A 15723-nucleotide genomic window follows, 5' to 3' on the forward strand; every position below is an offset into this window, starting at 1 on the left:
TGAGGGTTGGTCAGAGCTGAGCTTTCCCAAACAGTAAAACGTTTATAAGAAATTCTACCATATTCACAGTGATGACAGATGCTTTCCTCTGTGGCATGCATCAAAACATGTTCATCCAGATTTTGGAAGCACAAGTTAAGGCATTAAAATGTGGCATATAACACATTTGAGGGTGTAGGTATTTTCTTTTAGATGATTAGTTAAAAATATTTCTAAAGAGGAAGTTAGAATAAAATGGTTGCAGAACCTCAGCAGCACATTTATTTGTAAAACCAAAGGATAGGCTGAGCGCAGTGGCTCATGTCTGCAATCCCAGCACTTTGAAAGGCCATGGCAGGTGGATCATTTGAGGTCAGGAGTTCAAGACCAGCCTGGCCAACGTGGCGAAACCCTGTCTGTACTAAAAATACAAAAATTAGCCAGGCGTAGTGGCAGGTGCCTGTAATCCCAGCTACTCGGGAGGCTGAGGCATGAGAATCATTTGAACCCAGGAGGCGGAGGTTGCAGCGAGCCAAGATTGCGCCATTGCACTCCAGCCTGGGCAACAGAGCTCCGTCTCAAAAAAAAAAAAAATAAATAAATAAGGAAAATGAAACAGTCATGGAAAGGGTAAAATTTGACTGATTTGGTGCCAGTATTTAACATTTCTTCAGCATTTTATGCTGTGTACCAGGCAGACTGCTGAGTGGTTTTCCAAACAGCATTCCAGTCACAGTCCCTAAAGATGCTCAGGGAAAAGAGGGTTCTGTGGTCATAGGAAAAGCTCCACTCTGCAGTATTGTCTTGGAGATTTATGATGCAAAATAGGATTTTAAAGGCTCTGAGAAATTTCAGAGAAAAGAAGGAAATATAATTTTGTTTTACTTAGAATTTTCCAATCTTTTCTAATCACGAAACTTTTAAAAATATTTGTGTATTCTTCTTCTTCTTCTTTTTTTTTTTTAAAGAGGGGCTGCTGGGCATGGTGGCTCACGCCTGTAATCCCAGCACTTTGGGAGGCCAAAGGGGGCGGATCACCTGAGGTCAGGAGTTCGAGACCAGCCTGGCCAACATGGCAAAATCCCGTCTCTACTAAAAATACAAAACTTAGCTGTAATCCCTGCTACTAGGGAGGCTGAGGCAGGAGAATTGTTTGAACCCGGGAAGTGTAGGTTGCAGTGAGCTGAGATGGTGCTACTGCACTCCAGCCTGGCTGACAGAGCAAGACTCCATCTCAAAAAAATAATAAAATAAATTGCGGGGGGGTCTCAGTATTTTGCACAGGCTGTACTCCAGCTCTTGAGCTCAAGCTTTCTGCCTCAGCCTTCTCAATAGCTGGGACTATAGGCTCGCACCCCTGCACCTGGCTCATGATGCTTCTCTTTGAGAAATACTGGCCTGGAGTGCTTTTTACATACATCTGGTTCTCACTATATTTGTGAAGGAGCCACAACTTAACTTTACAGAAGAACGGAATGGAACATCAGGCAGGTTACGCCAGGTCACGCAGCTACTAATACACACTCTTTTTGTGTGTGTCTGTGTGTGTGTGTGACAGAGTTTTGTTCTTTTGTCCAGGCTGCAGTGAAGTGGTGTGATCTCGGCTCACTGCAACCTCTGCCCCACTACCTGGGTTCAAGTGATTCTCCTGCCTCAGTCTCCTGAGTAGCTAGAATTATAGGAATCTACCACCACACCCGGCTAATTTTTGTATTTTTAGTAGAGGTTTCACCATGTTGGCCAGGTTGCTCTTGAACTCCTGACCTCAGGTGATCCACCCGCCTTGGCCTCCCAAATGGATTACAGGCGTGAGCCACCGTGTCCAGCCTCTAATACACAATCTTTGACGCAAACTCAATTTTTTTTTTTTTCTTTTTTGAGATGGAATCTCGCTCTGTCGCCCGCCCAGGTTGGAGTGCAATAGCACAATCTCGGCTCACTGCAACCTCCGCCTCTCGGTTTCAAGTGATTCTGAGTAGCTGGGATTACAAGTGTGCGCCACCAGCCCGGCTAATTTTTAATTTTTAGTAGAGACGGGGTTTCACCATGTTGGTCAGGCTGATCTTGAACTCCAGACCTCGTGATCTGCCCACCTTGGCCTCCCAAAGTGCTGGGATTACAGGCATGAGCCACCATGCCCAGCTATGCAAACTCAATTTTTCTAAAAGAAAAAAACAAAAACAAAACAAAACAAAAACCTCCAATGCTTTTTCCAGCATAAAACACCACTTTCTTTTCTTTTCTTTTTTGAGACGGAGTCTTGCTTTGTTGCCCAGGCTGGCTAGAGTGCACGGGTGCGATCTCAGCTCACTGCAACCTCCATCTCCTAGGTTCAAGCGATTCTCCTGCTTCAGCCTCCTGAGTAACTGGGATTACAAGTGCACCACCATGCCCGACTAATTTTTTTTTTTTTTTGAGATAAAGTTTCACTCCTGTTGCCTAGACTAGAGTGCAATGACACGATCTTGGCTCACTGCAACCTCCAGCTCCCGAGTTCAAGCGATTCTCCTGCCTCAGCCTTCTGAGTAGCTGGGATTACAGGTGCCCACCACCACACCAGGCTAATTTTGTACTTTTAGTAGAGATGAGGTTTCTCCATGTTGGTCAGGGTGGTCTCGAACTCCCGACCTTAGGTGATCCACCCGAGTCAGCCTCCTAAAGTGCTGGGATTACAGGCGTGAGCCACTGTGCGTGGCCCTGGCTAATTTTTGTATTTTTTTGTGGAGACAGGGTTTCGCCATGTTGGTCAGGCTGGTCTCGAACTCCAGACCTCGTGCTCCGCCCACCTCGGCCTCCTAAAGTGCTGGGATTACAGGTGTAAGCCACCGTGCCCAGCCTAAAACACGACTTTCTTAGATGGGCATGGTGGAATGGGACTGTAGTCTGCTATTTTCGGGGGCTAAACTGGGTAGATCGCTTGAGCATGGGAGTTGGAGGCTGCAGTGAGCTATGACTGCACCACTGCACTCCAGCTTAGGTGACAGATCAAGACCCTGTCTTAAAAAAAAAAATTATATACACATATACAAACAAAAAACAAAAACAAAACAAAACACTACTTTCACGTGAAACAGCATTTTATTTTATTTTTTTGAGATGAAGTCTCACTCTTCGCCCAGGCCAGAGTGCAATGGCACGATCTTGGTTCACTGCAACTTCCACCTCTCAGGTTCAAGTGGTTCTCCTGCCTCAGCCTCCGGAGTAGCTGGGATTACAGGCACGTGCTACCACACCCAGCTCAGTTTTGTATTTTTAGTAGAGATGGAGTTTCACCATGCTGGCCAGGCTGGTCTTGAACCCCTGACCTCGTGATCTGCCTGCCTTGGCCTCCCAAAGTGCTGGGATTACAGGTGTGAGCCAACATGCTGGTCGTGAAACATCATTTTAGAGCTGGGTAAAGCTTAGTGATCTCTTAGACTAGTAACCTTATTATGCTGATGAGCAAATAGGGCTCAGACAAATTAAGTGCCTTGCCCCAGGTCAAGAGCTTGCAGACTGCAGGAGGAATGAAAGGATCCGTGACTCAGTGACTTCCAATTAAGTGCTCTACTGCCCCATATAATTATGAAGCAAATCTATGTCAATGTAGGGTGAGACCAAATTAACTGCCTAGATTGAGTAGGCACTCATAGGTGCCACGTGAACAATTTACCTGGGAAAAGGTGATACTGGAGCGATGTCCAGTTGTCATGTGATTTTGAAATAAGGATTTAGGAGCCACTTGACTAGACTAACTAAACAGTGAATACTGTTATTTTTAAGAGTTTAATCACCTTACTTGGATCCTGCCATCCCTCTCCTCAGAAAAGTGCCATATGCCACTTAAAAAAATTAAGAGAAGCGAAATGAAAAATTTCTGACTACAAATGATTTCACAACTCAAATTGGGCACATCCTGGAGTGTCACAAGACACAATGATTGGGAATCATTTTTCTGAAGTGTGTCAGACATGAGGAACAGAAGAATAATGCAGTTTATCATTATAAACACCTGGCCTAACCTGTACGGCAGGGAAGGGAATGTTTGCTGCACTTGCTGCCGTCAGGAGGAGCAGTGAGGGAGTCAATGACAGCAGGAGGGAAAACCACAGCACACCTTGAGGAGGGCTCCAGCACAGCTGAGCTGGGCTGAGGTTCTCAAGCGCAGTGGCGAAGGGGTAAAGCATCTCTCTTTTGTTTTTGTTTTGAGACGGAGTCTCACTCTGTCGCCCACGCTGGAGTGCAGTGCAATCGCAGTTCACTGCAACTGCCGCCTCCCAAGTTCAAGCGATTCTCCTGCCTCAGCCTCCCAAGTAGCTGGGATTACAGGTGCCCACCACCACACCCAGCTAATTTTTGTATTTTCAGTAGAGATGGAGTTTCACCATGTTGGTCAGGCTGGTCTCGAACTCCTGACCTCAGGTGATCCGCCTGCGTTGGCCTCTCAAAGTGCTGGGATTATAGGTGTGAGTCACCGCACCGGCCTAAAACATCTCCCTTAAGAAGGAAGAATAAGAGACTTTCAAAGAAAAACAAAAAGACAGCTGAAAAGAGGAGTGTAAATCAACACATAAACAACAGAGATGAGGAAAATAATTTTTTCCTTTAAGATACAGGGTCTTATGGCTCACTGAAGCCTCAAACACCTAGGTTCAAGCGATCCTCCCACCTCAGCCTCCTGAGTAGCTGGGACTACAGGCTCCTGTCACCATGCCCAACTAATTATTTATTTTTAAAAATAGAGAAGGGGGTCTTGTTATGTTGGCCAGGTTGGTCTTGAACTCCTGGTGTCAAGTAATCTTTCTGCCTAGGTCTCCCAACGTGCTAGGATTATCTGTGTGAGCCACCATGCCTGGACAATTTTTAGATTGTTTTGTAGAGATGGGATCTCGCTATGATGACCAGGCTGTGGAAATAAATAAGCACAAGTTATGATACTGACTTTTGGAATTTAAAAGGAGCAGCAGTTGTTCTTTCTGTGTGGAAACATTTTGGCTGTGGACGGTGGTCAGTGGGCAGAATGGACATGATAGCTTAGAAGTCTGCAAAAACATTCTTTTTTTTTTTTGAGACAAAGTCTCACTCTATTGCACAAGCTAGAGGGCAGTGGCATGATCTCCGTTCACTGCAACCTCCACCTCCTGGGTTGAAGCAATTATCCTGCCTCAGCCTCCCGAGTAGCTGGGATTACAGGTGTGCACCACCATGCCCAGCTAATTTTTTTGTATTTTTAGTAGAATGTTGGCCAGGCTGGTCTTGAACTCCTGACCTCATGATCCACCTGCCTCATCCTCTCAAAGTGCTGGGATTACAGGCATGAGCCACTGCACCCGACTGTGTCTTTCTTTTTCTTTTTTTTTGAGACAGAGTCTTGCTCTGTTGCCCAGGCTGGAGTGCAGTAACTGGATCTCAGCTCACTGCAAGCTTCGCCTCCTGGGTTCAAGCCATTCTCCTGCGTCAGTCTGCCAAGTAGCTGGGACTATAGGCGCCGCTCCCACGCCTGGCTAAGTTTTGTATTTTTTTTTAGTAGAGACAGGGTTTCACCATGTTGGCCAGGATGGTCTTGATCTCCTGACCTTGTGATCTGCCTGCTTCAGACTCCCAAAGTGCTGGGATTACAGGTGTGAGCTACCACACCTGGCCCCTTTAGTTTCTCAAAAGTAATTGTTACTTATATTAAAAAGAAAAAGAGGCCAGGTGCGGTGGCTCATGCCTGTAATCCCAGCACTTTGGGAGGTCGAGGCGGGTGGATTACTTGAGGCCAGGAGTTCGAGACCAGTCTGGCAAACATTGTGAAACCCCATCTCTACTAAAAATACAAAAATTAGCCGGGCGGGGTGGTACATGCCTTTAGTCCCAGCTACTTGGGAGGCTGAGGCAGGAGAATCACTTGAACCCGGGAGGTGGAGGTTGCAGTGAGCTGAGATCATGCCACCTCACTCCAGCCTGGGTGACAGAGAGAGACTCCATCTAAGAAAAAAAAAAAAAAGGTCAGAAGTTTCTAGACACTAAATCCTCCTTAAGGATGGGTAGAGAGGTTCATGCTTGTAATCCCAGCACTTTGGGACAGAGAGGCGCGAGGACTGCTTGAGCCCAGGAGTTTGAGGCTGCAGTGAGCTGACTGCACCACTGCACACCAGCCTGGATGACAGAATGAGATTCTGCCTCTAAAACAAACAAAAATGCCAAGAAACCTCCTTAAAATTTTGCAAGGGAAATTGGAAAATTAATCATTAATCAATCTGCACTCTCTCTAAAACTGTACAGTTAGAATTATTTTCCCTCCACAAAAACAGCAGGAGTTTGTGACACAGCCATCAAAGCTACCTCAGTATTCAATGAGGGAGGTGGGTGAAAGGCGGTGCTGGCCAAATAGGGGGAATACAGGCAGGATGCTACCTCAGAGTGAGAGTTATCCATTTACACTTTCATTTTAAATCTTTATTGCTTTTCTCTGATTATAAAAAGAAATGCTCATGGTAGAAAATTCAGATGTTTCAGAAATATGAATGCAAAGAGTAAAAATCTGTAACTCTAAGAATGCATCATTCCAGCTTTTTCTTTTAAGAATTATTTAAAACCTCACTAACATTTATTTAAAACACTTTTTTTAAAAGTAGGATATGCTATGTTTAATCCAGCAACTTGCTTTTCTTGCTAGATTTTATTTGGTCTACTGAGTAAACAGAGATCCACCGCATTGTTTTTGAAAAGTTGGATAGTATTCTATGGCATGAATGAATCACAGTTTAACCACATTTCCTCTCATGGAAAAATGTTTTTACAATTATTGACTTTGGTGAATAATCTTGCTCACATATCCTTGTGCACATGTGATAGCATTTTTGGATATCCAAATCCTAGAAATGGATTTGCTGGGTCAAAGGGTGCGTGCATTAACATTTTTATTAGACTGCATTTACATTTTAAATCTTTAAAATTGGTCTGCAGTTTGAAATGGCACTAGCTCAATTTTTTGTTGTCTCTCGCTCAGCCGTCACCAAGTCTAGTTTTAATTCCTTTGTCAGAAGTCATTGAGATGACAGCTTCCTGTCACAGGCCGGCATGCAACCTCAGGTGTTTTCAGTCTCTTAGTGCTACAACTCTAATGCACTTCAAAAATAATTGCCATTTTTTTTTAGCGGGGTGAGCATTTTCTTTTTTTTTGTTTTTTTTTTTTTTTCAGATGACACTAGCTTCAGATATCTTTTTGGAGCTTTGGATAGGATTTAGTAAAAGAGATAAAACAAGACTAATCTATTGCCTAATTCTTCCTTCCTTCATCTGCTGGAGTTAACTATGACATATTGGTGCTCTTCGGACAACCACCTGGGTTATTGGCTGCAAGAGGCCATGTCTGCCAGTTCCCATCTACTTAGCATACCATTACTCTCTAACACTTTTCCAGTATTTGTCATGTTAAACCTAAATTAACTGTTCTGGCCACCTAAGCAACACTTCCATTTTGAGAGGACAAAGAAGACACCATGTCAAGAGTACAATACTGGTAACAGTACCCTCCTGGACCACTTAGTATAAAGTGATTTTTTGCGTCTTCTAGACGCATAGATTTCAAAACACCTGCACTCATTAACGTGCCAATTGGTCATGAACTTCCTTTGGAGTTAAAAAAAAAAATACAATATATAAAAGATTAGCCATTAAAGTTTTTAAAAATCAAATACTAGCTACATTCTCCCCACTATAAATAAGAATATATATGTGTCATCAGAGTAGGAACTAAATAATATTCAACATTCTTTCTAGCCCTGGCCGGTTCGGTGTCTTACCCCTGTAATTCCAGAATTTTGGGAGGCCGAGGTGGGCAGATCGCTTGAGGCCAGGAGTTTGAGATCAGCCTGGCCAACATGGTGAAACCCCGTCTCTACTAAAAATATAAAAATTAGCTGGGCTTGGTGGCGGGTGCCTGTAATCCCAGGTACTCGTGAGGCTGAGGCAGAAGAATCGCTTCAACCCACAAGGCGGAGGTTGAGATCGCCCCACTGCACTCCAGCCTGGGTGACAGAGTGAGACTCTTGTCACAAAAACAAAAAAAACAAAGATCCAGCCCTAACACTTTATTAATCTACAGGTTTTCAAATAATTAGAATCCCATATAAGAAAATATATGTAAACTAGTACTAGAACTAGAGTAAGAATAACAGTAAAAAAAATTTTTTTTTTTTTGAGGTAGAGTCTCGCTCTGTTGCCCAGTGGTGAGATCTCAGCTTACTGCAACCTTTGTCTCCTGGGTTCAAGTGATTATCCTGATTCAGCCTACCCAGTGGCTGGGATTACAGGCTCATGCTACTATGCCCGGCTAATTTTTGTATTTTTAGTAGAGACAGGGTTTCACCATGTTGGCCAGGCTGGTGTTGAATTCCTGACCTCAAGTGATCCACCCTTCCGGCTCCCAAAGTGCTGGAATTACAGGTGTGAGCCACCACACCTGGCCAAGTAAATCTTATTATTTATTTATTTATTTTAAAGACTGAGTCTTGCTGTGTTACCCAGGCTGGAGAGCAGTGGTGGGATCTCCGCTCACTGCAACCTTTGCCTCCAGGGTTCAAGCGATTCTCCTGCCTCAGCCTCCCGAGTGCTGGGACTACAGGCGTGCATCACCATGCCCAGCTAATTTTTTGTATTTTTAGTAGAGACGGGGTTTTGCCATGTTGGCCAGGTTGGTCTCGAGCTCCTGGCCTCAAGTGATCTGCCTGCCTCGGCCTCCCAAAGTGCTGAGATTACAGGCATGAGCCACTGTGCTCAGCCTCTTTTTTGTTTTTTCAAGAGAAGGGGTCTTGCTATGTTGCCCAGGTTGGTCTGAAACTCCTTAGCTCAAGCAATCCTCCCACCTGAGCCTCCCCAAATTCTAGGATTATAGGTTTGAGCCACTGTGCCCAACCCTTGAGTGAATCTTTGATTTAGAAAGCAGTGCACTATTTTTTCTAAAGCTGGAGATCATCATTATAAAGATCAGCTTTGAGAAACGAAACTGACCCCAAGCTATAATCTGAAAGTTATTTTTTTGAATAAAAAAACCCCCCAAGCCCAAAACAACATGGTATCAAGTAGTTAATAAGAGAAGCGCCTGTATAAGCATACAATATAGTTCAAATGTTACTATATAAACAAAGGAAATCTTTATGTATAACATTTATATTCTGGACTCTGTCAGTGGTGGTATGACACTAATGAGAGAAATAGCTGCCCTCAAATCCATGTCAAATGTGCAGTTATTTGGATTTATAAGGCCAACGAAAAAGATGCAGTGAAAAAGAGACTAAAAAACAGAATCAGCCCGAAAGAAAGATTCATCTAAATCTGGGGCATAATTTGGATAATATACAACATTTAAAAAATAAAGACAGGAGAAAGAGGAGGAAATGTACAAGAAATAATTTTAGAAAGTCATTCCAGAAAAAAAATCTATCTTATAAAACACATTTTAATGCTAGTCTTTTAGTACTTATTTATGTCAGGCCACCTCTTACTGGATGTTTGGTTTCCTGTGCTGAGACTCAGAAAAATTGTCTTGTGGTTAGAAAATAGCATATTCTCAAGGCAGTTGACTGAAAAGTATATTTTTTTGGCATGCCATTTTTTACAACAAATTTTACTTTAAAAAGAGGGTGAATTAATTAGCTTGGAGATTAACTCTCACTGGTAGAAGTATAGTGGATTTATTCCGCATGCTTAAAAAAGAAAAAGGATCAGAATTTAGGATTTTATATATATGTAACTGACAGAACCTAAGATAAAGGGGAGTTTTTCACCTGCAAAAAAAAAATAAAAAGAAAAAAATAAAAAGAAAGAAAGAAAAAGAAAAATTAAGAACACTGAAGGGATGGTGGGAAAGATTTCTTAAAAAGAGGAGTTAGGGCCGGGCGTGGTGGCTCATGCCTGTAATCCCAGCACTTTGGGAGGCCGAGGCGGGCGGATCATGAGGTCAGGAGATCGAGACCATCCTGGCTAACACAGTGAAACCCCATCTCAAATAAAAATACAAAAAATTAGCCAGGCGTGGTGGCGGGCGCCTTTAGTCCCAGCTACTCGGGAGGCTGAGGTAGGAGAATGGCGTGAACCCAGGAGGTGGAGCTTGCAGTGAGCCAAGATTGCACCACTGCACTCCAGCCTGGGCAACAGAGCACAATTCCGTCTCAAAAAGAAAAAAAAAAAGAGTAGTTAGAGGAAGGCATGCGCCTAAGTTAGACTTGAGGGCAAAGTCTGAAGAACGTCAACAACAGAAGTATTCTTTAGGAAGCCGAATGCCAGGAGCACTCCTAAGGATAATTTACTAAAATAAAAAGGTAAACAGATATTCAGCCTGTTGAGGCTTACAAATGAGAGAAATGAAGCATGCTTGTAAAATACCAGATCCTCAAAAGAAAGAAAATGCTAAAAAATACAAAGTTTTAAAGGCTGTAGAGTAAAAATTAAAACATTCTAACTTACTTGAGGTAGATGAAAATAGAAAATCACGTAAGATTAGAACAGATTATATTTTTGACCACTCATGTTAGGAGGTGAAGAAATGTCAGGATCATAAATCTTAAAGCTGGCCAGGCGCGGTGGCTCAAGTCTATAATCCCAGCACTTTGTGAGGCGGAGGCTGCTGGATCACCTAATGTCAGTAGTTGGAGACCAGCCTGGCCAACATGGCAAAACCCCGTCTCTACTAAAAACACACACACAAAATTGGACAGGCGTGGTGGTCGGCGCCTGTAATCCCAGTACTTTGGGAGGCCAAGGCGGGTGGATCACTGGAGGTCAGGAGTTTGAGACCAGCCTGGCCAACGTGGCAAAACACCGTCTCTACTAAAAACACAAAAATTAGCTGGGCGTGGTGGCACACGCCTGTAATCCCCGCTACTCGGGAGGCTGAGGCAGGAGAATCGCTTGAACCCAGGAGGCGGAGGTTGCAGTGAGCTGAGTTTGCGCCACTGCACTCCAGCCAGGGCAACAGAGGGAGACTCCCTCTGGATAAACAAACAAACAAATCTTAAAGCCAATGGAAAAATGAATAATCCGTTTAAAAAATGAACGAGGCCGGGAGCGGTGGCTCATGCCTGTAATCCCAGCACTGTGGGAGGCCGAGGCAGGCGGATCACGAGGTCAAGAGATGGAGACCATCCTGGCCAACATGGTGAAACAAGGTCGCAGTGAGCTGAGATCGCGCCACTGCACTCAGGCCTGGCGACAGCATGAGACTCGGTCTCAAAAAAAAAAAAAAAATGTACAAAAAAGGATGACTTTCAGTATTTCATAAATCACCAAATGAGCAAAAACCCCTAAAAACAGTTTAATTAAAAATTTGAGGCTGACTCTGGGCCCACTGCCTAGGAATTAGCCCTGCTCCTCAAGGAGCAGTACTGTTTTTAAAAAAATTTTTTTTGGACAGTCTGATATTACATTTGTAATATTTGTAAATCTTAAATTAAAAAATATATTAACATTTATATTTTAAAGATGCTTTTAAAAATATAAACAAATTAACTCATTACCTATTTTGTTTAAGGGCTCCTGGAAAAACCGAGGGAATGATCAATATGCACACCAAAACAAATATATACAAACTTCTAAATTTCATTTTATAGGAATAGTATCTATTGAAAGCGCAGGGTGCATGAATAACTCAGTGACAGGCGTAAGCTCAGCCAGGATTAGAAACGTCTTCCCAATGGAGGCCCCGCTCAAGTTGAGAATTTCATGGACACAGTAAATCATCCAAAAGCCCACCTTCAATCACCAAAGTAGGCATAAAAATAGGCCGATGGTTACTTTGGAGATAATATAATCCTCGGTCTTATTGTTGTGGAGCAGATGTCATTATGGGTGGGGCTGAAGCGCAGAGCAGCTGAAACATTTTTATACCACCACCCGCACACTTTCAATGGGATAGAAGGGACTCAATAAGGTAAGAGAAGGGCTCCCAATCGTCAATTGCTACTAGAAATAACTAAGTTTTGATGTGGCCATGGCACGCGTAAAGGCCATAAAGAGATTTATAAAATTCTCCATGATTAATTCCTATCCTGGAAAAGAGGCAATCTTCTTTTCCCCTCCCTAGCCGGCTCCTCCTTGGGACACTTGGCTGAGTCTTTCTTTCCCTCCTTCTCACGCTGAGGTGAGGCCGCACGCAAGCCTGGGACGCCAGTTTAACTCTTCGCGCGGAGGGAACTCTATGGGTAGGAAGCCGGGGTGGCGGGAAAGGAGCGCGCGGCACCGCGGGGATGCAGAGAAGGCTTGCCAGGGACTAGCCGGGCTCGGGGAGAGCAGGGACACGCTGGCCGCCGGACCGAGAGGGCCGAGGTGACGAGGAAAATCTCCCGGCGCGGAGCCGGGACCAGGCGCTTCCGGCGGGCTAAGGCTGCTCTCGGCCTAGCACAGCCTGGGTCCCGGGCCCCAACAGGGCCAGGGAGGGAGCTAGGAGAGAGGATAAACCGTGGCTCGCACTTGCCTGAGTCCGGGTGACCAGTAACTGGTAATAGTCTTTGCTCGGCGGCGGGCCTTGTCCTACAGTTTCAAACAGAGTCTCCGGCAGCCACGACGCCATCTTGGGACGCCACCGCCGTCGCTAAGACAACCAGGAAGGGGCGGGGCTTGGTCGGGGTCAAGGGGCCAAAACCCTAGTTTAAATTGAACCACGCTTATGAGCTGGCAGAAGGATTTCTAACCTGAGGCGATTCTCCCCTTCTCCAAGGGTCTCAGGGAACCCTGATCCGTGAAATTTCCAGCTCCAGGTCCCGGGTGACCCGAAGGGGAATTAGTTCCTGCTACCACGGAGGGGAGGGGGTGACCCCGGCGGAGGGATACCAAGCGGAGCGCCACAGTTCCCTTCCTGGTCCCTCGAAGGGATCGGGCGGAGATCCGAGGCTGCTGGGAGAGTCGAGCCGGGCGGCGGGGGAGGGAGGGGCGATGTGATGGGCCGCCAGTAGGCAGCCGGGCCGGTCCCGCGGACGAGCCCGTCATTCAGATCCCGAGGGCAAAGTAGTTCCCAGAGCGTGTCAGAGCGGGCGGGGAGGGAGGCGGCACGGGCGGAGGCGCACGCCGAGCGCGGTGCTGCGGCTCAGCTGATAATTGAAGGAACCCGGAGCCGCCGCTGCCGCCGCCGCTGGGGGGGGTGGGGGGAGCTAGTGGAAGTTACTGCCGCGCCACCGAGTCCGGACCGGAGACTTTGGGGCCTAACTAGGTAATTGGGGCGCAGCTCCGGGCGGCGGGGGCAAGCCTGGGGGGAGGGGGCCAGCTGAGGGGTTGGGGGGGCGGGGGGAGGAGCTGGAACAGAAAGTCCCAGGAAGCCCGGTTGTGTCATCGCCGCGATTCGGCCCCCGCTTGGCCTACTCCCGGCGCCGGCGGCAGCGGAGCCGCGGAAGGACCGGACCGGGGGTGGACGGAAGAGACGCTCGAGGGCCGCCGCGGCCGGAGGGACCGGGGCCTGGCGGGAGGTAGGGGTCGCTGGGTCCCTCCTCCGGCTCCCCGCAATGAGAAGGGCCCTTCAGAGAACCGGGGTAAGGCTTGCGGGTGTTGGGGAGCTCGGCGGGGGTCGAGAGGGGCCGGAAGTGGGCTTTGGAGCTTGGAGGGTGTCTGGGAAGAGAGAAAGTGGGGGGCCGGAAGTGCAGGTGGGGGGTGTGAAGACGGCAAGGGTTCCCCGGAAATGGGACGAGGGGCCCGGAAATCGGGAAAGGGGAGGCTCCGGGGCCGTGGACGGCCCGGAAATGGAAACTAGGGAGCAGCTCGAGTGACAACAGTTGTGGGAAGCGAGGGTCAGAGGAGGGAGAGGCCGGAGTGACTTTAGACCGCAGTAAGGGGTTTCCTGCCCAGAGGGACGGCGAGGGACGGTTGAGGGAGGGCGAGCCCGGAGACGGGGTCTGCGCGGGGCAGTTTTTTAAGCCGTGGGAAGTTGAGGCTGAGGGAGGATGATGACGAGGGGGCCATGCAGGGAGGCCTAAAGAAGCCAAGAAACTTGACTGAGAGGAATAGAGTATCCTTTTAAATAGATCAGAATGGAAATTGGTGGTAGGTGGGTTTAACTAGGACTTGGGGGAGGGAGGTGGGCCAATTGTCACCCCAATCGTATTAGCATTCAGAGCGAGTCAGGCGATTAATTTATTTATATGTGGATTACATAAAACCTATTACAACGTTTGTCCATCAGGGCAGCCCCTCTCCTTCCTTCTCCATAGTGAGTGGGTTTTCTAGTACAGGAACAAGTTGGAGGGGAGTTCGAATAACGAAGGTAGTAAAACCTCAAATCCTGTCTTCCTCGGCGTCTTTCCCTTCCTCAGAATAAGAAATCCTTCATTTCTTAGACGGAAAAATGCGGAAAAACATAAAAGCCCATGTAAATCGGGGGGAAATCACACGTTTGAACTGCTGGTGGGGGACAGGAGGGAATTGGTTACCTTACGTGGTGAGGAGAGAACGGAAGGGGCAGCTTCCAAACCCTTAAGACAAATCTGTTTGTTTTTTGATAATGCTGTTTTACTTTGTCTGGGGGAGGTTTAGTCTAAGCATCGAGTCTGGTGGTGGGCATAGTTTAATTGCTTCGTTAGTTAATTGGGGGAGGGAATGTGTCTGTAAAGGTTGGGCCGGTGCGGGGGGGGGCGGGGGGGCGGGTACGGTTAATAGCGCAGTGAATCCGTTCTAAGTGGACGTCTAACTGCTCTCCTGCTATCTTCCTTCCTAGTCGCGGTCCTCGATCTTGTCTGGGCTGCCAGATCACCCGATCTCCGGGCTTTACTCCGTTTTGTAGGCCCTTTAGTGATGTGTTTAACTTTCTATTCCTCTCGAGAGTCTCATTAGATATTTTTGGCATTTCATTTTTTAAAGACCTGGCAAGTTGAGGCTCAGAGTCTCCTCTTTAAAAACCAAACAAAAAATACGGGGTAGAAAGTTGAAAGAGCTATTGAGTGGGGTAAAAAACCGACGCTCAGAACAAAGGTCCTAGTTGTGTTAGAAAAAAAGGCAAGAGGCCTGTATATGAGGCCTGTGTGTGTCGCATTTACACCCCGGGGGGGTTGAGGAATGGAGTTAGCAGAGGTTTAGAGACAATAAATTGTCGAGGATTTTATTGAGGCTGATTTTCATATTTATCGCATGGAAAGTGATCAATATTAAGTGTAAGTTTTAAAGTATACAAAATTTCTAATTCTTTTGACACTTCCTCCTGTGTGTTCAGCCCCAGAAATGTTGAACTACTGTGACTATCTTTGTGAGATTGAGGGAGTTTTTTTTTCATTTATTTTAAGCTTAAGAGTACATAACATGTTTGGGGTTTGTGGGCTTTGTACACGTCTGCCTTTTCTATGAATGTGCCAATATCCATAAGAATTGGAAAACTGCAATTATCATTGTTTCCATTAAATCCCCAGTTTTTCAGGAGTGTGAGCAGTTTTTAAGTCTGTTTAGCTGACATTTATACTACTTAGTTTGTGTCTATGAACAGGCTTTTTTTTCTTTTTTTTTTTCATTTACTTTCAAAAAGTTTGAGAACAGTTTTGGCAGTTAGAGTTCCAGAGGGTGCTAAACTATAGTAGTTACATTTAAAAAACGAATGCGATGCTAGGTAGATCACGGTGAAATCAGTACTTTCACCTGGCAAAGCAAATTTGTAGTAATGTATTATTCCATGTATGATTGCTTTCCCATTGTAACTTTTTTTTTTTTTTTAAAGACAGAGTCTCGCTCTGTCACCCAGGCTGGAGTGCAGTGGTGCAGTCTAGGCTCACTGCAACCTCTGCCTCCCGGTTCAAGTGATTCTCCTGCCTC

The 15723-nt window shown here is 46.0% G+C and overlaps 2 protein-coding genes and 1 long non-coding RNA gene across 29 annotated transcripts in view; 2 read left to right on the plus strand and 1 right to left on the minus strand.

Annotated features, from left to right (window-relative positions):
* FBXO36 (F-box protein 36) overlaps window positions 1-12742 on the minus strand; it is a 92338-nt gene extending 79596 nt beyond the window's left edge. For 2 of the 3 annotated variants that reach the window (XM_033229958.1, XM_033229956.1), the window contains exon 1: window positions 12416-12703. In XM_033229958.1, coding sequence (XP_033085849.1) covers window positions 12416-12511 — 96 coding nt within the window. In that variant the 5' untranslated portion in view covers window positions 12512-12703. Of the gene's footprint in view, window positions 1-12415 lie in introns of all 3 variants that reach the window. The other variant, XM_033229957.1, reaches the window with a different exon arrangement.
* Window positions 5638-10640, plus strand: LOC117094415. The gene is made up of 2 exons (XR_004441542.1): window positions 5638-5694; window positions 10561-10640. It is a non-coding gene; the product is annotated as an uncharacterized LOC117094415 (long non-coding RNA).
* TRIP12 (thyroid hormone receptor interactor 12) overlaps window positions 11781-15723 on the plus strand; it is a 155556-nt gene continuing 151613 nt past the window's right edge. For 10 of the 25 annotated variants that reach the window (XM_033229929.1, XM_033229936.1, XM_033229939.1 and 7 more), the window contains exon 1: window positions 13017-13147. The gene's annotated coding sequence lies outside the window, so the exon portion shown is untranslated. Of the gene's footprint in view, window positions 11873-12729; window positions 13148-13232; window positions 13757-15723 lie in introns of those variants that run through there. The other 15 variants (XM_033229931.1, XM_033229935.1, XM_033229938.1 and 12 more) reach the window with 10 other exon arrangements.

The sequence above is a fragment of the Trachypithecus francoisi genome, unplaced genomic scaffold (genome assembly GCF_009764315.1).
Source record: "Trachypithecus francoisi isolate TF-2019V2 unplaced genomic scaffold, Tfra_2.0 Lachesis_group13, whole genome shotgun sequence".
NCBI lineage: Eukaryota > Metazoa > Chordata > Mammalia > Primates > Cercopithecidae > Trachypithecus > Trachypithecus francoisi.